Source organism: Ascaphus truei, chromosome 5, assembly GCF_040206685.1.
Source record: "Ascaphus truei isolate aAscTru1 chromosome 5, aAscTru1.hap1, whole genome shotgun sequence".
Classification (NCBI taxonomy): Eukaryota; Metazoa; Chordata; class Amphibia; order Anura; family Ascaphidae; genus Ascaphus; species Ascaphus truei.
The window spans coordinates 221,225,786-221,248,951 of NC_134487.1; the positions used below are offsets into that span (position 1 = coordinate 221,225,786).

At 44.4% G+C, this 23,166-nt stretch overlaps 1 protein-coding gene across 1 annotated transcript in view; it reads right to left on the bottom strand.

Moving 5' to 3' along the window:
* Positions 1–23,166, bottom strand: part of DOCK2 (dedicator of cytokinesis 2) — a 1,423,644-nt gene that overhangs the window by 251,842 nt on the left and 1,148,636 nt on the right. The window contains exons 35-36 of the mRNA XM_075599153.1: positions 18,013–18,169; positions 6,698–6,738 (exon numbers count right to left, since the gene is read on the bottom strand). Coding sequence (XP_075455268.1) covers positions 6,698–6,738; positions 18,013–18,169 — 198 coding nt within the window. The remainder of the gene's footprint in view (positions 1–6,697; positions 6,739–18,012; positions 18,170–23,166) is intronic.

Genomic DNA, 23,166 nt, shown 5'->3' on the forward strand with positions numbered 1-23,166 from the left:
TGAAAGGTGCACTTCTCCAGTTTGGCGTACAAATGGTGTTCACAGAGACGGGAAAGGACGTAGGAAGTGTGGCGTATATGGTCCTGGAGATCTTTGGAAAAAATCAGGATATCATCCAAGTATACAATAACAAAAATATTGAGTACCTTACGAAAGACGTCGTTGATGAAATCCTGGAAGACAGCGGGAGCATTACATAAGCCGAAAGGCATTACTAGATATTCGTAGTGTCCACTACGAGTGTTGAAGGCCGTCTTCCATTCATCCCCCTTCCTGATGCGCACCAGGTTATAGGCACCACGTAGATCCAACTTGGAAAAAATCTTGGCCCCCTGTAATTTATCGAACAGTTCGGTAATAAGGGGAAGGGGGTAACGATTTTTAATAGTGATGTGGTTTAAACCCCTGTAGTCGATGCAAGGCCTCAACGACCCGTCCTTTTTCTTGACGAAGAAAAACCCAGCCCCTGCTGGGGAATTGGAGTGACGAATAAAGCCTTTCTTGAAATTCTCCTGGATATATTCATCCATAGCGTGAGATTCTGGTAACGACAAGGGGTAGGTCTTGGACTTGGGTAGGCAGTAACCTGGAAATAGATCGATCGAACAATCGTAAGTCCTGTGTGGCGGCAAGAGGTCTGACTATACCTTATTGAAAACGTCCCGGAATTGATGGAAAACGGAAGGTAGAATAACTTCGGGAACAGAGGTATTGGCCAGCAGTTGATGAGTCTCGTCTGACCTCGGCCTCCAGGAAATGGGGGCAGAGGAAGTCCAGTCAATGAGAGGATTGTTAAGCTGTAGCCAAGGAAGACCAAGGGTGATGGGTATACCAGGAGCGTGAATGGCATCGAGAACTAAGATCTCCTTGTGCAGATGTGAGGACAGAAGCAAGGGAGCCGTCTCTAAGGAGATGTGGGCCGGGGTAAGAGGACGTCCATCGATACCGACGAGTGCGATGGGAACCTTCTTTCTCACGAGTGGTATGCGGTTTAACCTGGCGAATTCAAGATCCACAAAGTTTCCTCCAGCTCCTGAGTCAATGAAAGCGGCGGTAGAAGTCTTGAACTTATCGCCTGAAAGGGAGACTGGAAATGTAAGTTTCTTAGGGAGTTCACCTTTAGAAAGGGGACGTGGAGACATTACACTCAGAGAGAGCCCCTCTGTACTCACTGGGTGTTCCCGTCCCGGACGCAGTGGACACTCCCGAACAAGATGTTCCATGGATCCGCAGTAGAAACACAATCCCCCGGCGTGGCGGGACTGCCGTATCGGTGTGCGGATGCGTTGTACCCCCAATTGCATTGGCTCTGGCAACTCCAGTGCAGGAGTGTTGCTGGGAGTACTGGAGAACGGAACTTGAAAGTTATGGACGCGAGTGCGCTGACGCTCTGAGCAGCGTACCTGGATACGTTGATCCACTCGGACAGCCAAATCAATGAGGACCTCCAATTGATCCAGCCTGGATTGGCGAGAGAGTTCATCCTTGATGGGATCTGCCAGGCCTTGCCAGAACACGGAGACGAGAGCCTCTTGTCCCCAGTTAGTATCGGCTGCTAGAGTACGGAATTCCACAGCATACTGCGTCACCATTCGCCGTCCCTGAGTGATCTGGAGGAGAGAAACAGATGCCATCTCCCGACGAGCGGAAGAATCGAATACTTGTTGAAACTCGGCTTTAAATGCCGGGTAATCTTGGGTAAGGTCAGAACGTCGCTCCCAAACCGGGGAAGCCCAAGCCAGGGCGCTGCCAGTGAGGAGGTTATAAATGTAGGCTACCTTCTTGCGATCAGTATTGTAGAGATGGGGAGCCATTTCAAACTGCACCTCACACTGGTTTAGGAAACCCCTACAATCTTGCGGTTCAACTGCATAAGGCTTGGGGGGAGGAATCCTTACATCTGAGCTGCTAACTGCGCTTGCGGAGTGGGGGCTTACATCTGGCGGGGTCGCGGTTGGTACCCTGTCTGAGAGTACTGCGACCTGGCCTGTAAGTGTCACAATTTGATCCGCCGTGGCCTGGTTATGCTGAAGCAGATTAGAGAGAAACTGTTGAAGTTCGGTCTGGTCTGCGTCTTGTGGGCTCGACATAATGTTACGCCGGTGCTGCCCGCAGACCAGACCCGTCCCCTGTGCTGAGGTGGGACGTAGGGATACACGCACCCGCAGCAAAGGGAGCGCGTCCGGAGTGTGGTGTTAGTGTTGCCAGGCCAGGTATAGTAATGAAGACAATACTTGCTGGTACCGGTAGTAGAGAAGGAGTAGTTATTGCCGTTGCCAAGATCAGGGATAGGAGAGTTGCGGATGATCGAAGGTATAAGCCGTGTTACAGGAATGCCAGAAGTCACGAAGTCCAAGTAGAGCCGAAGTCGAGAGCCAGAGGGGGTAGTCGTCCAATCCGCGTCAATACCTGAGGAGTCACTGAGAGAGTAGTCAAATGCTTCCATACAGAACTATGTCGAGCGACGAGTGATGGGAAGCACAGGCATAATAAAGCTGGGCAAGCCAATGGGAAAAGGGGGCAGGCCTGGAGGACTGCAAGGAGTCCTCCCTGATAGGAGGGAGGTGTTACAGCCCAGCTGAGTGTAATCATTGATTTGCATGGAACTGTGTGATGCTTGGGGGCGACGCCTCACTGCAGGAGCAGTGGTTAAAAGTGCTCTGTTAGGCGTGTGCTCTGTAAGCTGGGAATGCATGCACATAACGTCTGAGGCTGGCGTGTGTGTAGGTGTGCGTGCAGGAGGGCGTGGGTGCGCCCGGCGCTGAGCAGAGGAATCGCCGAGGGGAGTGATCCCGCGACGGCGGCAGGGGCGAGGAGCCGTGGAGGATGGTAAGGCAGGATTGCTTTGTGGATCCAGGGGCTCCCTGTGGAGAGGGGGTGCTCTGTGTGGGAAGCGAGGAGAACGCCGATTCCTGACACACTTATTCCACAGCTGCTACGGGCTCCGCCCCTGCCTATCATTATACCAAATACTGATGATGCTCACTCCCTGCAGCCTTCCCATTGGCTCTCCCTCTTTTATATGCTCAGCCAGCCAGTTGGCAAATTGGCTGAGCATAAACTTTATTGTGTGCTTACCACCTTGCCTTGCCTTGTTCCTGCTTTGTACTGCTGCGGCACAGTTTATTCGAGCATTTGCCCGTTCTGTGCCGCAGCAGTAGCCTGGCGCGCGCCCGAGAGTGACAGGCGCGCGCCGAAGCAGCGGAAGAGCGCCCTCCGATCGGGGCGCTCTCCCTACCGCTGCCGGGTCCGCCGGGTCCCCCGGAACCCCCTGCCGCTGTCCCGCAATCGCGGGACACCAGGGCTCCCTCGGGGAGCCCCTGGACGCGCGTGCAGGGGGCGCACGCTCCCGAAGACGCGTGACCGCGCGTCTATGACGCGTGGCACGCCGAGGGGCGGCCACTAGCAAGCCGGGAAATCTCCCGGCTTGCGGATCTGGCCGCAGTGTAATAAACTGTGTCGCCAGTGTATGTTTGACCTCACCTTGCACTCGGACTTCCAAATTCTCTGACCCCTGGACCACAGCTAAAGATTTGACTACTCTTCTCTCTCTACCCCTGGACTCTGGCACAGCATCAACGACTATCCGACCTTCTCCTCTCCTTGACCACGGCAAGTGCCTAGACCACTCTGACCTCTCCTACCCTGACATGGCTACACAACTACCACCTTGCACTCCGGATGTGCCTGCTCGGTTGTTGGTCGTTGGCTATCAATATCCCCACCTCAGCCTCGCAGTCCCGTCTTGATTGTGATGAGCACTCGTGACAGTACCAGTGCATGTATAGGAAAGGCCTTTTCAGTTAAGGACACCCCCTTTAGTGTGCTGTTTGTGCTGCTATATCATTGATAGAGCCACGCAACGATCCACAGCCTACGGTCTGGGACCAGATCAAAGGCATTCCTAAGAGACTTAAAAAAGGGACACACTCCAGTGGGGGCACCCTCAGAGGCAGACGCCTTCGCGGAAGGATTGGATAGAGTGCAACGTGGGATCCACGCTACAGTTTGGCCTGCTCTGGCCTAAGACCAGGAAGGTACCTGCACGTGCATCAACGGCCATACACAGGGGTAGCGCTACTCCTCACACTCTTTGGGGGATCCTCATTGGGGTGTTGAAAAGGTGGTGGGGTTACACTGTGGAGGTACTGTGTGGGTATGGCCTTGCATGGCCTTGTTATTATAGTGTTATATCAGTAAATACATTGTTATATACTCTGTGTGTGTTACTGACTATTGGTTCCTGTGAGGGGTAATCCTACTTGTTAGGATCTCTCAGGTGGAGGCGCTGTGTACATCGAATGTGATCACTCCAGGCTGCCAGCGGCAGAGGTTCAGGCCTCCTGTAAGTCATGCAGGTACGTCACCACAGGTAGTTTCCCTTTTACACGGGGAAAGGCGGCTATGTACAATATCTGAGATATAGTAGTACCTCTCGGTCCACATCACGTCCAACATAAAGGTCAAAAAGTAGACATGGTATGCTACTTTATGGTGGCTTTTGTTCCGAAATAAGTTCTACTGTATAACTTTCTTAGTTTTCCATTTACTTTCTTATACTTTTATTTGATTCATTCCATTTGATAATTTCATCCATGAAAATATTACAAGGACACGTCTACTTTGAAACAACTGATTTTCTTATTCAAAAATAATGAGGCAAACTTGTGACATTTCAGGAAATACTGTTTTCCCATCTTTGTAAATTATACAGAAATATGTACATAAATCATGTACTGGTTTTAACAAAGAAAAACTAAGTTGTTGGGAAATAATATATATGTATGTATAACAGGTCAAAGAAAGAAAAGGAGAATTCAGTGTACAGTACAACTCTCATAAGAACGAGACGGGAAAAAAATACCTTGAAATATAAATCAAAGCGACATACTGTATTTGACTTATGGAAACACCTACTGTTAAAAAGTTTACTAGTCGGAGTTTAATACACGTAAGTAACTGATGCACTAAATAATAATAAAGGTGATTGAGTGTTGACAGGTAAGTACTACAGAGCTTCACTAAAATGCTAAACTTAAAAAAATATAAGTAAATACAATAAAAACAAAGGAGGGGATTCACTAACCTCTGTTATGGGTTAACGCACTGCGACCCCACATTAACTGCCCTTCAATTGTCAGTTAACATATAATTACAGTGCATCAACCCATGCTGAAGATCAAGTAAGCCCCAAGGTTAAACAGAAATTCAAGTCAGTAGGCTTTGTGGGCAAAATATTCCTCATCTACAATTAATTTATATATACTGTATGCAGGAAATAATTATACATAAGATATATATATATATATATATATATATATATATATATATATATATATATATATATATACACACATACATATATAAGTATGATCAGTGTAATTGCTTTCTACATATCTTAAGCTGTAAAAGATTTGTGAGAAATGCAATAATTATTCGTATGTGACTATAATACTTACTAATTGATATAAAATACCAATTCCCATTCTGGACCCCTCTAATGAACATGTCAAATAAATTAAGGTAAGATTAAATATGAATACACATTTTCAATTGACCAAATTTTATGAGAATACTGTATGAGAAGAACAGCCTAATAAGATACTGTAATTACTATATTAATTTTTTCCTTTTATTATAAAGCACAATCGTATACAGAAGATAATAGAGACTATTCAAATTAAACTTTATGTGCGGCTTTTTAGGATTAGTCCTATTAACCAAAATGGATAGAAGTTGTAATAAAGAGAAAATACTCCATGTAATTGGTCAAATCAAATCCTACCTACAAACAGCTGAACAACATATAACACAGTGTAGGTATAAACATTGATTTTTTTTTTTTTTTAGAGGTTAATTCAGAAGGAAGTGAGAAAGAATTAAGCAAACTTTCCAAGCTGTAATTTGGACTAAAAATATGTTTTTCATTATTGGGGCCAAAAATAAGTTTACATCAATATGTTTCTTTAAAAAGAGGTATTTTAAAAGAATGTATGCGATTACGAGGAAATGCAAAAGTAAAAGTGATTCATGATCACAGTGACTGCGGGGCCTTTAAGGTATATTGTGTGGTTTATATGGCAAAATATAAAGCAACATATTGAAAAATAATGCTTGATTACTTTTCTTTGATTTGCATTCTGTTTATTAACTACTCTAGTTTAGTGGCTTAATAAAAACATAATCAGACTTTGTAAAGCAATAATTTTACAGTTTTGTTTAACTCCAAGGCAACCCTCTGCCACCGCTTCTATTTCAACCTAGGAAACTGAGAAAACAGGTTTTTGTATTTTGATCTTACAAGATGTAAGTTACAAATGTTCAGAGCATGAGCAAGAAGAAATTTGGTTAAAAACCAAAGAGATACAATTTGTATTCTGAGCACATTTAACATAAACTTAAGTAGTTACTGCAGTGACTCTAAATCTACTTTATGCTATAAATGAAACTCCAGATTCAATCACATTTTATTAAAAGTCACACGCCAGCAATGAATATATGAAGTGGCTGTACCAAGCTTCGGGGTTAGACAATAATAAATGAAAAGTTAGATGCAAATATGAGCCTTTGGTTCTTTTTCAATTCATTGGCAGTCAGAGACCACCAGTGTTGCAATAAACAATGATGCAGCTTTTTTGTAGTTAATTGGAATATAATGTTATTGTCTTATTGAAACAAGTAAAGAATATCTACTTACCTAATGTACATTGCTTCACGATTAATGTCCTTGTAAAAATTCTGAGGATGGAAAAAGCAGTGATTAAAATATGAAAAGAGGATAATGTAAAACTTGATCTAGTGTCTAGCTGTGTACTCATGACATGGTTAAAATATTCAAACCGCAAAAAATGGTGACATAAAAATATTCAAGGGTCCCAGGATAACATGGTACCCCCCTTAAAGATACTACAAATATGGTTCCAAAAAAAGAAGATAACCTGCACACCAAACTAAAAAACTCACATGAGCAGCAGCTGCATCAAAAGATGATTTATTGATATCTAATAGACATGAAGCAGGCATCTGCTTGTATCAATTTTAACAGCCCTTTGCCATCATAATGCATTTCGGGACTGAACGTCCCTTCTTTTGGTTCAATTTCAGCTTTAAAAGGGGTCACTGCAAAAAGTGCCCATTATGGGTCATGCATTGAAGGCCAACAATCTAATAACACACTGTTTACTTCAAAGATCAGTGCTAAGCAAAGGGGAAACTGGTAGAGATGAGAAATGTGGCACTGGGTGCTCTCAAAATCTCATTCTCCATTAAAACAAAATGGACATATTCACAAAAGCACCATCATTCTTACTATCGTTTATGGCCATCTTCTCAGACAGGATCTCTCTCCTTTAAAACCTGTTGCGACTTCAAAATCAACCTAACAAAAACCAAGGCTCTTAATATAAATCTTTCAGCAGAGTTGGCGGCTCAAGTAAAATAAATTTTCCCTTTCAAGTGGAAGAATAGAAGTATAAAATATTTGGGTACAAATATAACGCCAAGAGTAGAAGATTTGTTCCAGGCCAATTATACCCCGTTAGCAAAAGTAATAGAAAATTATTTTAAAAGGTGGAATAAGAGTATTATCTCTTGGATAGGCAGTGTTAACTGTATTAAAATGAATATACTGCTGAGACTTATGGATCTGTTCCAGACTATCCCTGTGAAAGTCTCCAAGCAGTATATTGCCATGCTCTAAAGTAAAATGAATACATTTATTTGGGAATTTAAAAAACCAAGGACCAATATTAAAACATTGCAAAGGTATAAATCGCAAGGTGGACTTGGTCTGCCGAATATCAACAAGTATTACCTTGCTACACAAGTGAAATCCCTTTTTGAATGGTATCACTATACTAAAAATAAACTCTGGGTGGAAATTGAAAACAATTACTGCATAGATATAGACACAAATAAGGCTCCATGGCTCAGGAAGACAGATCATCCTAAAGGTCTTTATGAACACCCTACAGCACTATGTGCATGGGATGAAATATCCAAAGATGAGACCGTTTTTATGTTCCCATCCCCTCTCACTCCAATATGCGGGAACCCTGACTTTCCCCCAGGGTTGGATCCCAGAATATTTAAAAAGTGGAGCCAAGCGGGTCTAATTAGGATTGGAGATCTGATGAAAATGGGAGAAACTAGATGTTTTAAACACTTTCAGGACCGATTTGATTTTAACAAAGGGGAGAGATGGCAATATATGCAATTTTTTCACTATATGAACACAATTTTTTTTGTTTTAAAGATGTTGAGGATGTTGCAGTTTCTTGAAACAGTGTTTGTGTTGCTGGGTGCAGGTGGACACAATATATCGTATACTGCACCGACACACTTTATTCGAGCAAATACCCAGTATGTACCTGGCAGATACCTGGAATGCGCCGCTCCTCACCTCTAACAAGCCCCGTTGCGTTTGCCTTCCCAGCCTGGGTTCATGCCTGGCTGACGGGCGGCTAATCTGTTAAATGATAATGATAAGGATTTAATAGGCTGCAATGCTTCGCGTGTCTACCAGATGGCATAAATTCATGAATTGTAATGCAGTATATATATATATACTGTGCAGTATTGCAGCCAGCGGGAATAGAATGCTTAAATCCCTACATGGAAAATACCTCAATGCACTCGGGCAGAAAACAGTCACAAACCTCAATACACCCGGGTATACCCGAATTCGTGGGACTAGCCAAGCTCGAATAAAGTGTGTCGCCAGTGTATCTACAGAACATTATTGGAAATCAAGGCTGAACCTAAGCCAGGGTTTGTATTAGCTTGGGAAAAGGAGCTGGGTAGGGAAAACATTGCACTCGAATGGACCAAAAATGTCGAATAATGCCAGCTCTTTCCCGATGTCAACGAATATTTTAGAAAACGCATTTAAGATAATGTAGAGGTGGTATTATACACCACAAAAACAGAAAGAATGCTATCCAGAAACATCTACTAAGTGCTGGGAGGTGGGAATAATGCTTCATATTTGGTGGATGTGTAAGAAAATAAAGTGTTTTTGGGATATGATAGTGAACCAGATTTTCAATATTACCAAGATTAGAATCCCAAAAGACAGGGAAGGGGTCAATGGGCACAGAATAAAGATCTCTCTGTTAATACACATGCTAAGTGCAGCAAGATGTGCTATCACTGCCAACTGGAAAAAGCTGGACGCACCCACTAAAGGACAATGGGAGTCGAGAATATGGGAGGTTATGAGGATGGAACAACTATCATATATGTAGCCCCCTGTAAACAGCACACGCTATATATATATTTCTCCTACTGAGGTAAGTCCTGTTAAGGGCAGGCACCAGTAGTAATCATGGGTTCCCCCCCTTCAAGCCCTGCCCTGAGTGATAGATGCAGGCCCCTGACTCTGCTGCAGGCATGAGACAGAGGGGAGGTCCTGCTGACATCATGAGGGGTGGGGCTAAGACTATTTAGCAGCCCATTCCTGTAAGTGACAGTAGTCTACTCTGGGAGTCTGTTCTGATAGGGCTCTGGAGCTGTTCTGTCCTGGGAGTTGGAGGAGTATACCAAGCTCCGTCCTGGGAGCAAGCAAGAGAGAACTCTGGCCTATTACCTTTGGAGAGTGAGCCGAGTTCAGGTGGACCAATGCCCCTCACCCCGATGAAGGGGTGATGGTTAGAATCCATCCCCTACCCAGAGGATACCCTCTGAGGTGGGCAGTGGGGTATTGAGGCCCCACCACAGTCCATCCTGTCGGAGTGCACACTTGGAGGGAAGGAGAGGAGGAAAGGCCTGTACAGAGTGGAGGGTCGTGTGTGCTGTGGAGATTGCTGTTGTTGTTGCAGCTGTTGTTGCTACTACTGCCGGGCGCGGCTCAGAGAAATAAAGAGAGACATTACCTTTTACTAAAGACTGTTGTGTGATTCTGGAGTATCCACCCTGGGACCAGGGGTCACTCTTCTGTACGGGTCCTACCCCATACCCTGGGAAGGTATAGAGGATGGAGGCACTGCACAACCACTAGAGAATGGAGGCTACTACCCCAGAAGCCTGGTCCTGTTATCCCCCACACCACCACGGGAGACTCAGGCCCTCCTGTTCCATGCAGGTACGCACCACCCAGTACATGTAATCCGCCCCCACACACCCTAGATATGTCAGATGAGTCTAAGGGGGGCGGGGGGGGGAATAAGGGTTACATTTGGAGGCGCTGCTGAGATAAACAGGTCAGGCTTACCGCAAGGCAGAGCAGGAAGAGTGATGTGCACTCTCCGGTCAAGTGCTGAAGAAGAGCGGAGCAGCGTGAAAGCCGAAAGCCCACCCACCTGTGCTGTGACTGGTCAACAAACCAGGTCGCGTCACACTGAAAAAAGGAGGGCCCTGCCTCTGGATTCCACCAGAGGGAGGGGGCACAAGGAGAGCCAATCAGGAGCGTCCTCAGCGAAGGGAGGGACAGGAAGCGAGAGCGAAGAGCTTCACTTCTGTCTGGCATTCGAGGAGCAAGGAGCTGAAACACTGAACTGTTCCACCCCTGAGCTAACAATGTCCGAGATGAGCACTACGATCTACCAACTACCAGGAGGCTTACTGGTAGTGGAGGTAGCGGAGCACAAATACCTCCGGTGTTTGTGCATTCACTGCGGGATACCCGGAGCGGTACCAAGCACCAAGGCACGATGCCCTCAATGCGGCACGTTCTACCTGTGGCCTAATGAGCCGTGGCCTTTGATCGAGACCCCGCGGGGTGCCTCTCCGGGAACATTAACGGAGGTGGCGGAAGGTAAAGACAAGACTGCCTTGGTTCCCCGTTGCAACCAAGCAGGAGGAACCAAGGCCCAACCTGCTGCAGAACTGAGCGAGCTGGCGACAGAGAAGAGCGCGATCGTAGTGGAGGTACCGGAGCGAGACTGTTTCGTGCCTATACCCACTGGTTGTATCGCAGAAGAACCCGGTGACTCCCTAGCGGAGGATCCGATCCTGATATCCTCGGAGGAAGTGGTTGGCGTGTCATCGGTGGCGATGCACCTGCCGGCGAACCACCCCAGCGGTACCAAGAAGGAGCAGACGAGTCCGGACACCTTCCGATGGCGAGCGCTGGTGCGGCCTGAGGCCCGTAGAAGTCCCATGGCCGTGGTGACTCCCAGTGCGGCGGAAACGGCGCCCGAGATGACTTCGAAGGACCCCGAGATCCCCAAACAGCAGCGGAGCGGTAAGGAGACTCCACCACCCCCTTACTCCCGCCAGGTGAAAGCAGCAACCGAGGAGGACGAGAAGGAGAGGCTTACAGCCTACTTGTCTGTCCATGAACCGGATGCTCCGCCAACGCCCATGCCGGTCCTCGACGCACTTTCGATGCGTGACCACGGAGCGGATGGAGATTCTACGGGCACCGCTGACGTCATTTCCGGTTCCACCGGAAAACGAGGCCCGGGAGCGCTGTTCTCCTCACGGAGAGTAGCCATGGCCACTGCAATGACCACCCTGAAGAGCCAAGGTCCATCGAGGGAAGCGCGAAGTATGGCAGAGAAAGCACCCAAGAAAGCGTCCCTTGGTCGCGGTATTACCCGCTTGCTGGACAATGACTTGAACGTTGACCCTGCCCCAACCCCTAGCTCCATCGCCCCGGCCACTGCCCCTGCCCCGTCATGAGTGTTGCCACCGGGACCTAGCGGGGATAAACTGAGCAAATATCCCAAATACTCCAGAGACTTGCGGGACTGGGAATTGAGCGATGAGGGGTCTGATGGGGAAATACCTTATGACAGTGTGATACCTGTGTCTAACCCTGTGCCGTTTTCTCCTACAGCTAGAGGGAGAGCCCAAGGGTCCCACACTCCAGCAGAGGCTGGGTCGGTCAGTACGGTGGTTCACAAGATGAACCCTACCAGGTATTTTAATGCCAAGGGGAGGAGAGATTACTCGCGCTCTACGGAGGCGGGGACGTCCGGTGTCTCATCGCAGGTAGAATTTGAGGTAGAGAACGCTAGCCATTCCACAGAGTACGAGCACCGTGATAAGTGGTGGGCCCCCTTGTTCACTGGGTACCACACAGGGATGGACCGTACATGGTTCCTGCTCATTAAGAGCAACGTCGTTGATCATTGGTGGGTGACAGGTGCCTTTACTCCTCAGGAGGATGAGATAGACCATAGATTCCGGGAGATCGAGCAGAAACTCATTCAGCCCAAAGGCCCCAGTATACTGTACGATGAAATTGCTCCGGAAGAACCAGAGTTTTGGCTACTGCCTAGCAGGGTGGGTCACCGCAAGCTCACTAAATTGAGCCGTGCTGACAGAGCCATAGTGGCTAGGTATAGGCAGTCACATGGATATGAGTACCCTTATGTGCCTGAGCCCATCATGAGGGAAATAGAAGAAAATCGGGATAGTTGGCTAAGGGAGGCTGTGCAGGAATATCTTCGGACCAAGTTTGGTCAGGGAGGTTATCATAACGAGGACAAAATAAGTGAGTTGGTTAGGATCTGGAGCATAGGGAGGTGCATATACATGCACAGCGTGATATATCGACCGGAGCATGGGTCGGTGCAATCTTTCTTTGTGACCATCACGGATCACAATGGCAGAAGAGTAAGAAAGCCAGATCCAAAACATTATTAATAGGGTTCTCCACGTTGGGAGTAACCGTGTTTTTCTTGAACTACCTCATGTGCCTATGTTATGCTAACACTGCCATGATATGTGTTTGTTTCCCAGGTTGTTCACCGCAGGATGGTACTGCTAATGCTAGGTCCAAGTGGGGACCATTGGATTCCACCAGAGGGAGAGTGTAGCCCCCTGTAAACAGCACAGGCTATACATATCTTTCTCCTACTGAGGTAAGTCCTGTTAAGGGCAGGCACCAGTAGTAATCATGGGTTTTCCCCCCTTCAAGCCCTGCCCTGAGTGATAGATGCAGGCCCCTGACTCTGCTGCAGGCATGAGACAGAGGGGAGGTCCTGCTGACATCATGAGGGGTGGGGCTAAGACTATTTAGCAGCCCATTCCTGTAAGTGACAGTAGTCTACTCTGGGAGTCTGTTCTGATAGGGCTCTGGAGCTGTTCTGTCCTGGGAGTTGGAGGAGTATACCAAGCTCCGTCCTGGGAGCAAGCAAGAGAGAACTCTGGCCTATTACCTTTGGAGAGCGAGCCGAGTTCAGGTGGACCAATGCCCCTCACCCCGATGAAGGGGTGATGGGGAGAATCCATCCCCCACCCAGAGGATACCCTCTGATGTGGGCAGTGGGGAATTGAGGACCCACCACAGTCCATCCTGTCGGAGTGCACACTTGGAGGGAAGGAGAGGAGGAAAGGCCTTTACAGAGTGGAGGGTCGTGTGTGCTGTGGAGATTGCTGTTGTTGTTGCAGCTGTTGTTGTTGCTACTACTGCCGGGCGCAGCTCGGAAAAATAAAGAGAGACATTACCTTTTACTAAAGACTGTTGTGTGATTCTGGAGCATCCACCCTGGGACCAGGGGTCACTCTTCTATACGGGTCCTACCCCATACCCTGGGAAGGTATAGAGGATGGAGGCGCTGCACCACCACTAGAGAATGGAGGCTACTACCCCAGAAGCCTGGTCCTGTTATCCCCCACACCACGGCGGGAGACTCAGGCCCTCCTGTTCCACACAGGTACGCACCACCCAGTACATGTAATCCGCCCCCACACACCCTAGATATGTCAGATGAGTCTAGGGGGAGGGGAAAAAGGGTTACATATATAACCACTGATACAAGGTTAAAATGTAAGCTTCTCTGGCAGCTGTGGTCAGAGTTCACTGGTAATAGAATATCGTGAAAAGATTTGAGAGAGAGGAAACTTCTGCCAAAATGGGAATAATAGGGACAATAGGGATTATTAAATACGGGTTTGACGTGTTTTTAGATTTTATTTTAAAATAATTTTTTGGGGTTTCATGATTGTATGTATGTATCTCTCATTTAAATTGTCAGTGTGTGGTAGTGTAATCTAATGTATAATTCACTCTGCATATTATATTACATTATATTATGCAATATTGACCACTTTTATGTTACATAAACAAAATGGATACCGCACTGCCTGATACAAATAATAGTGTTGTCGTATTAGAGGGGTGCTGAGGGAATGAATGAATGTACATACAATAGAGAAAGAATCCCTGTTGAACAAGCACTCTTCTTCCACTAATAGTGAATTAAGTTTATTGTACGCCAGTTATGCACAAACCTAGAGCAGTTGGTCTTTATTTAACACATAGCATGTATGGTTATCTAGTATGGGCCGTGCAACATTATCACACTTGTCAATAATGGCTTAGTAGATGTATACATTTCTGTATGCAATGTGTTTATTCATCCAGCCTTTTAATATATGATGTGATGTACATCATTGAGTCGGTTTGTGTTTTGTTTTTAATTCACGCTACAATGTTTTTAATTGGGCTTTAAATGCAATAGCCTTGCTGCCACATATTGTCTGACTTTGGCGGACACGGATTGGCTCAGCAAGAGCCAAACACAATACATGTGGAGGTATATGTACAAGGAGTTAGGCTGGTATTCGCCCACCCCCGAAGAAGTTCCTACGGGAACGAAACGCACGTCGGGTTTCTATGACGCAAGCGTGTGTGACGTCAGGGATGTGACCGCAGCGATAGGCAGCCATCAATTAGGTTTTTAATTTTTGTTTGTTTTCTCGCTATCTCAATAAACTTAATTCACTATTAGTGGAGGAAGAGTGCCTGTTCAACAGGGATTCGTTCTCTTTTTGTATGTACACTTTTATGTTACGACTGATTATGGGGAAACGATGCAGAGTTCTGTAGTATTGTTTTTTATGTCGTTCCGAGATTAGGGCAATGATCAGGTTTAAGTATGGCTGAGTATGGAGGGTTGAAGGTAAAACTGATATGCTTTCTGACATTTTTTGTTGTTTTTCAGTTGTATTGTAATGTACTGTTATGTAGTGTATTATACTGTGTTATATATGTTAATTGTCATCAAAATGTGGATTACAAATAAAGAATAAAAAAAACTGCTTCAACAGTGATGTGCTGCATAAAACACTTTTATTCAAGCTTAATAAAAGTTTCATCATTGACAAAAGTACACAGTAGATAGATGGTGGGAGTAAATGAGCAGCACGTTTTCTGCAGTCAGGTTTGTGATGTGCTCAATTCCTAAGAGAGTAAAAAGTAAACTTTGCTGTGGGAATTCTTTAGATATAACTCAACTAATGTAAATAATAAAGAGCACAGTATATATCCATAGAAAAAACATATCATTTCGTTGATACATCTCGTGTGTTTTTTTTGCCCCAGATTTGCTCCACCTTTGCCTTTAGGCATATACCCCAAGATGGCTAAAACATGGTATCAATTGTACTGCTTTTTAGAGCAGTAACCCCAAACAGGGTGCTCGGGAACCGCTAGGGGTTTGTGAGGTGTCTCCAAAGGGCTCAGCCAAAAAAATATATAATGGTGGATCATAGCCCGTAGTGTGGGTTCCTAAACCCATGTGAGGACTGCACACTTAGTAAGGTGGTATACTGAAGCTGTCAATTACAGCAAGAGCTTCCAAATATGTAGCATCAAAGGCATTGTGTAGCATGACTTTGGAAGTTACCGCAGTAATTGACAGCTCTACCACCCATGCTGTCGGCACACATTGAGGTGCAGTTTGGGGCTTTATTAAGCATGTGTTCCCCCCACAAGCTCAGGACTTTATACTGCCTGGGATCGGTCAAACAGTTTTGTTAGCAATAGTTGGTTGCTATAGTATAGCAATAGTTGTTATCAATAAACCACTGCTTTAGAGTATAAAGTAAATTGTTTTCCCAGGTTTACAATGCAATCTTTAGATGCTTTTTTGCAAACAATGGCACTCGCATGGATGAGAAAGCAGGTGTTTATTTAAGGATCAATGTGGAAACGGACCTTTATCTTGAAACATCAATCCTTCAAACATTTGCTTTCACTGATCCTTATACTGTAAGTGCAAAAGCAGTTGGCATTATCTAGTCCGGGACAACACCTGAATTGTTACTCACCTGTGGCAAGTAAGAAAGTTTAATCGCAAGACCAATAACAACATAGTGAAACAGATATATGAGATGATGAATATTTATGCAGTTTTCGGCCATAATATACCGCGAAACCAATTGACTTGAATGTGGGCTGTAAGGTGTCTTCCAGCACCAGAATATAGACTATATAGACAGCTTAGTAACTATGTCCCAATAACTACAGTACTGGCAATCTAGTGAAATAAACAAAAATCAAGACACGGTGTGAAAATAAATAAAGTGGCTTAATACAAATACAAAATAATGTATTGAATGTCAGGTAATATTTTGCAATTTCTGCCTATATACAATCTCACAAATTGAGTTACCTTCTCAGACATTTTTGATAGCAATGAACCAGCACTCCAAACATTGCTAATAACTGGGTTCATAAGTACAGGACCTCAGACTTTCATCTGGTGCTGGCCATTGTCCTACCACCATTTAGACAGGTACCAATGGTAGCTGCTCAAGAAACTTCATTTGTGCTCTGGCAAATCAAGAGTTTAAGGCCATTAAATTATGTAGGATTTATCTACAATGTAGATCTGGTTTGTACAGTAGTTTTGCAGTCTCCTCATCACATACAAACAGACTAGCACCTAAAGGTTTCTATTTCTCCCCCTTTGTAGCCTGCTTAACATGCAGGAATCAAAAAAGAGAGACCTAGAGAAAGACAGATATGGAGCTGTACCGTCCCATGGTTTGAATCAGTGGCTGATTAATACTAGAACCTAGAGCCCTCTTTCGGTACATTTACTTGAGGCAGCAGCATACTGTCACACTGAGACGTTGCTTCTATGAGGCTCTGAAAATCCGTTGATCTGCAGCTCTTCTGTTCACTGCCACCTGAATGATAATTGTCCAAATTCTTAAAAACTATACTCGTCTATACTTTAATTGTCCCAGCACAATGGCTCACCTGCCCCCAAACCAATTCGCTCTCCTATTTTGGGGGATATAACAAAATGACCTCATTGCTATCACAGAAAAAAAGGATCTAACTGCCATAAGTCTGATCTTGTTCTTAGTTTCCTTCTTCTATCCTTTTCATGCACCTCCCTTACAGTACATACCATCTCAGTGTCTTTCATGATGGGGTTTTGCTTCCTAATGCTACAGCTAACAGTTCCTCAACAGGCTGGACTCCTCTTCGCTAGCTGCTTCAGAATTCAAACATTGAAGCTCAAGTTGCAATCTAGAGAGGAGCTGAAAGTCACGTACTTCTGCTCTACCTCCATGTCTTAACGGGAGGCGAAAGAGGGAAATGGTTACTAAACAAGCTCCTTCCTCTTCCCTTTACTGACAGGAGAAGAATGGAAGGAAAGTAATACAGGCAGTCCTCGGTTATCCGACACAATGTGTTACTGAAAATGGCGTCGGATAGCGAAGCGTTGTAAAGCGGATCACATTTTCCCATAGGAACACTGTTTAAATGGAAGGTTCCGTTCCTGAAGGCATTTTTAATACTAAAGTACACCAAATATTTTATGCAGGCAAAAAGATATCCAGCACACACATAAATGATGATGTAAAGATTCTATTTATTGAATCCAGAACTGTATAATAAACCTGTTAGACATGTTTAAAGGCATAAATACACCACTAAATCTTCACACAGACTGATCTGGATGATTTCCCTGACTGCAGCCTTCTGATTGACATAATGTTGCAACTTTGCAAAGCGTCATAAGAGCGTCGGATAAGCCATTTTGGCGTCGTAAAACCACCCATAGTGATGCATTGGACAGCGTCGGATAAGCCATTCATCGTAAAACGAGGACTTACTGTATTTAATTTGATTAAACATCTATGGTTTGTCCCATACACAATTCCAAGTCTAGACTGCATTCCAAGCTTTTCCAGTACTGAAAGAGCAAAATCTCCAGCAGTTAGTTTTTGACTTGCTTATATAACTTTATTTATGTACAGTATGCTTTCTAATCTTCAAGTATGCTTTCAATCTTCAATGTGTGCTTAACAAAATCCACTTACCAATAAATTCACTGTGCAGCTCATGCGGTTGCCTTTGCTCTCATCAGTCACTACTGCTCTGTAATCCAATAACTTTTCCAACAGGCCTTTGATCAAACTCACAAAGCTCTCAATTGTCTTTGAGATGTAAGGATGGCCCGGTGAATAATCCAGCAGACTGAAAGAATATGACAGAAAATTAAAGCAAGAAATTGAACATATGTATATAATACATGTCCCCAAAATACACAGGCCAAATATCAATGGTTTGGCACCTGGCTAAGGGTTATCCTAGAAACTCTGCATTAAAACAGTTTTAAGTTCCTCCCGGGAAAGGAACAGATCAACTCTAGCAGCTTGGAAAAAAAGGAATAAGAGACCTAGGAGATATCATAAATAAGGAGACGAAAGAGTGTATGTCATTCGGGGAGCTAATCTCAACATATAATATTCGGAAAACCAGGTATTCCAATATATCCAACTACTAAATTATGGGAGAAAACTCCAAGACTACAAAAAACATATACTAGAAAACAATGCAATAGACACTTATTTCAGTTAAGACACAGATAAGAGATACTCGTTAGCTGACATTTATAAATTAATTAGAGACCAAGACATGGAGAAAAATAACAAAAAAATCTAGAATCATGGCAGCAAGACTTCCAAGAAGTCCAGACGATGGCTGACCTAACAATTGGGTATGTCAGGACTTGCAAAATAATTATATCAGAAAACTGGAGAGAAATGCAATTCAAGATAATGCATAGGGCATATATACCCTTCATCAGGTTGAGAGAATGTAGAAGCAGACACAACAAAATGAGCAAATTGCAACCTCCCTAAAGCTAACCTCAAGCACTGTCTTTGGACATGCACAATTTTTTTACGAATTCTGGACACAGGTCCTACAATACATTAAAGAAATGACAAAAATTAGCTGGGTAAGACACTCCCAGCCCATGATATTTGCCAATACTGAACCTTGGATAATTAAGATCAACCAAAATAGGGGAGCTATTCTCCCAACAGAGATGATTCTCTTGGAAGCCAGAAAAGCCATTATGATCAAGTTGTTGGATACACAAACACCTACTGTAACATTGAACTTATAAAATCCCTCTTGGTCAAACTGATCACTATAGACAGAATATCTACTGAACAAGTAGGGGATAACCAGTTTGACTGAAAATGGGAGATGATTATAAACTCCTTCCCCCAGCTATAACAGTATAAATTTAGATGTCACCCGAGATAAGACTGTAAACTGAAACAGATGGAAATCCTGATAAGGGAAATAGAAAATAAGGAGAACATCCTACAAAACAACATAACAGATCAGACCAAAAACGAAGAGCCTAGCAAAAGTTAAATACAAACACGATAATCAAAAGAAAACACAGAAGTCACAAGCAAGCTATGAAACAAGGTTTTGAGTTAAATGGTCGAGACCTATTAGATCAAGACCAGTTACAAGGTTGAAAAAAAAATGGGTATAGCAAATAGGTATTGGAATATGTGACACTAAGCCGAAGAAACTAGACCAAATGCGGAGAACTACCCTTATATACAAAACCACAAAGTATAAGCTCTGAAGTGGTATAGATACTCTAGATGGCCTAGAGAGAAAAAGAGGACAAATATATGTGACAACAATGAAAGACATTATAGGATGATCCAAGTACATACAATATGCTACAATGAAATGTATCTGCAAACACCCTAATAAAAAGATACTTTATAAAAAAAAAGTTTTCAAATTTCTCTGTGTGCGGAAGGCTTTGCTTCTCTATTGACTGTCCTGGAGTCTTTTCAGATTCCTGCCTGCTGTGCATTAGCACAATATCCTAAACCATCCACTACAAAAGATGAGTGCCCAATTACACAATTTTTCCATAGTAACTCCCAAATATTAATGGTTTTGTCAAGGTATGTAAATTCATTGATTTGCTGAAGAAAATGTTTATTATGAACGCACTCAACTGCTGTAGGTATCTCAGTACTGTAGAAACATTAGGGCACAGCCATCAATCCCTCTTTAATGCAAAAACAAACAAACACTCAGTAAAAAATAACATTATTCTGTTACTAGAACCTCTAAAGTTGGTCGTACAAGTCAATCAATTAGAAACAGGGAAGACAGAGATGTTGCACTCAGAATCACAGGGGCAAACATATAGTTTCAAATACGTTTTATTCTCTCATCTTTTTAGAAACAGCAAATCGGCATAATAATATTTAGGTGCATTGTTAGACTTGTTTAGGGAAGCCAATTGGACTACTAAATTCTTTACAAAACCACTGTTATCTAGCCGGCTACACTGACTTGTACCTTTAAATATGTTTAGTACATTACTAATATTTTCAATCTAAATCTAAGTGATGCCAAGTTGTAGATCATCCAGACCTTTTTGATGTTTGCAATAAGCTGAATACATCAGCCAATACTCCTTAGTCATTTTGAAGAATTCATAGACCTTGGCTCAAACCATTAATAAAGAGGAGTTGCCCAAGGATACAAAAGTGTCAGCAATATTTTAAAGAGACAATCCAAGCAGGCGATTCAATTTGTAGTTCTTTCTTTTTTTAACATAGGATTGGCCCCATTCATTTCAGCTCTGGGAACCCCTTGCTTTTGGAGATACAGACTTCTGTAGGGGATGCTGGAAACCTGTGTGCCTGCCTAGCAATGATCAGGTAAGGACCTTTTTTCAAAGCTCCCACACCCTGTGGGCCAATAGGAAGCCATGAAATCATCCAGTGCTGCTCCCTATTGGCCCAAGTGACGCGGGAGCTTTAAACTTGCAGGGGATACAAGCAACCCCTTGGATTGCTCATTTAAGGATCAAAAAATTCCTTTGATGAAATTTCCAGGGACAACATATTAACGCACCAACAAAAAGACCAAAACATAACAACTTTGTAGCCTGAGCCATGACAAGCTTTTTAACAATATTATTAGACCTGTGGGGTTTTTTTTTTTGTTTTTTTAATTATGTGTTTAAATATCTTCCTTATTCTCTTCTTGCAATTTTATTCTCTCTCAATCAAGATTGCATTGTTAAAAGATGACTGCAGAAAAAGCCTATAGACCTAATGTGTAAAGAATAAATAAACAAACACATGGTTTATGTGGTCCATAAAAAACAAATAATTGATGGCGTGTAGTGAAAAAATACTTTTGCTAGTACTGCAGCACTAAACAAATGAACTAGCCCATCAAAATTGTGGTTGACAGCTTTTATGTTCACAAAGTGCTGCAAATATTATAGGCGCTATATACATAAACATATACATACATATTGATATTTAGGGGGAAGTTGTAATACATGGAAAGTAGAGTGTGAGCCCTAAGCTCATAGTCAAATGTAATAGTGTCACTGTTATTCAAACTTAACTCTTAGTGGTCAGAATTCTACCGTATAATTGGAGACATATTTGTGCACTAAAAATGTAATACAATTAAGTTTCTATCACAAACTGTTGTTTTGTTTTTTAATGAGCTATATGAGAAAAATGTAGATATGTTATTTTAAATATGGGACATAGTTTTTTTTTTTACAAAATGTACAGTATATGGTCACGTACGGCACACCTGTGAGCACATGACCTGCATACAGGACAAGAGTTAATACAGCGGCCGACTTTTCACCTTCACAAATGTCCCTCAAATTCACAACATCTCCCCTCAATTCATCCCCATATACCATCAGTCACAACCAGCACATAATTGGGCATGTGACTTGCAACCAGGGTTAATACACATGGCTACTCTAGCCAACTCACCTTTTTCCTGCGCAAGGTACTTTCAATTAGTTAATATTAACCTCTTACTCAATTGCAATCATAGCTATCCGCTTCCACCACCCGAGAAATTATGCAAAGTCTGTAATTAATATATATCTGCCAGGGTATCAAGTCCCTGTTTATTATAGAAAAAAGTATACAATTAATCCACAAGAATCTGTTGTAGCAAAATATGTCCGAAAATGTAAATACCCAGGGCATGCAACAGTTCATTCAGAGCCCCAAAGCATTACTTATTAAATACATTTTTATTTATTTATATATATAATAAAATTTTATTAAAATATAATTAAAATTTTCAAATTTCTACGCCAGTGACCTCTCTGGATGAAAAACTATGACGTGGCAACGTACGGTTTAGGGATTTCTGTTTTATGTTTTATCCTGTTATTTTAAGAAATTATTTTGCATTTACAGTAATTGTTCTTGTAATTATCTTTTTCTTAAATGTGAATTCCTGTTTTTTTTTTTATATATATATATATATATATATATATATATATATATACTAGCTGATATACCCGGCGTTGCCCGGGCGTGGAAGGGCAGGGGGCATGGAGTGGAAGGGCGGGGGGGAGGGGCGTCGAAGGGCGGGGGGGGCCAAGGGGCATAGAAGGGTGGGGAGAGCAGGGGGGCAAAGGGCAGGGAGGGGTGGGGGGGGCAAAGGGCAGGGAGGGGCGGGGTGGGCAAAGGGCAGGGAGGGGTGGGGGGGGCAAAGGGCAGGGAGGGGCAGGGGGGGCAAAGGGCAGGGAGGGGCGGGGGGGGGGGAAAGGGTAGGAAGGAGCAGGGGGGGGGGGTTGCAGGGAGGGGTGGGTTGGGCAGGGAGGGGCAGGGAGGGGAGGGAGGGGAGGGAGGGGTGGGGCAAAGGGCAGGGAGGGGCAAAGGTCAGGGAGGGGCGGGGCAAAGGGCAGATAGGGGCAAAGGGCAGGGAGGGGCGGGGCAAAGGGCAGAGAGGGGAGGGGCAAGGCAAAGGGCAGGGAGGGTCAAAGGGAAGGGAGGGTCAAAGGGCAGGGAGGGTCAAAGGGCAGGGAGGGTCAAAGGGCAGGGAGGGGCAGGGAGGGGCAGGGAGGGGCAGGGAGTGGAAGGAGGGGTGGGGCAAAGGGCAGGGAGGGGCAAAGGGCAGGGAGGGGCAAAGGGCAGAGAGGGGCAAAGGGCAGGGAGTGGCAAAGGGCAGGGAGGGGCAAAGGGCAGGGAGGGGCGGGGCAAAGGGCAGGGAGGGGCGGGGGGCAAAGGGCAGGGAGGGGCGGGGGGCAAAGGGCAGGGAGGGGCGGGGAGGCAAAAGGCAGGGAGGGGCAGAGGGCAGGGAGGGGCGGGGGGGGCAAAGGGCAGGGAGGGTCAGGGAGGGGCGGGGGGGGGGGCAAAGGGCAG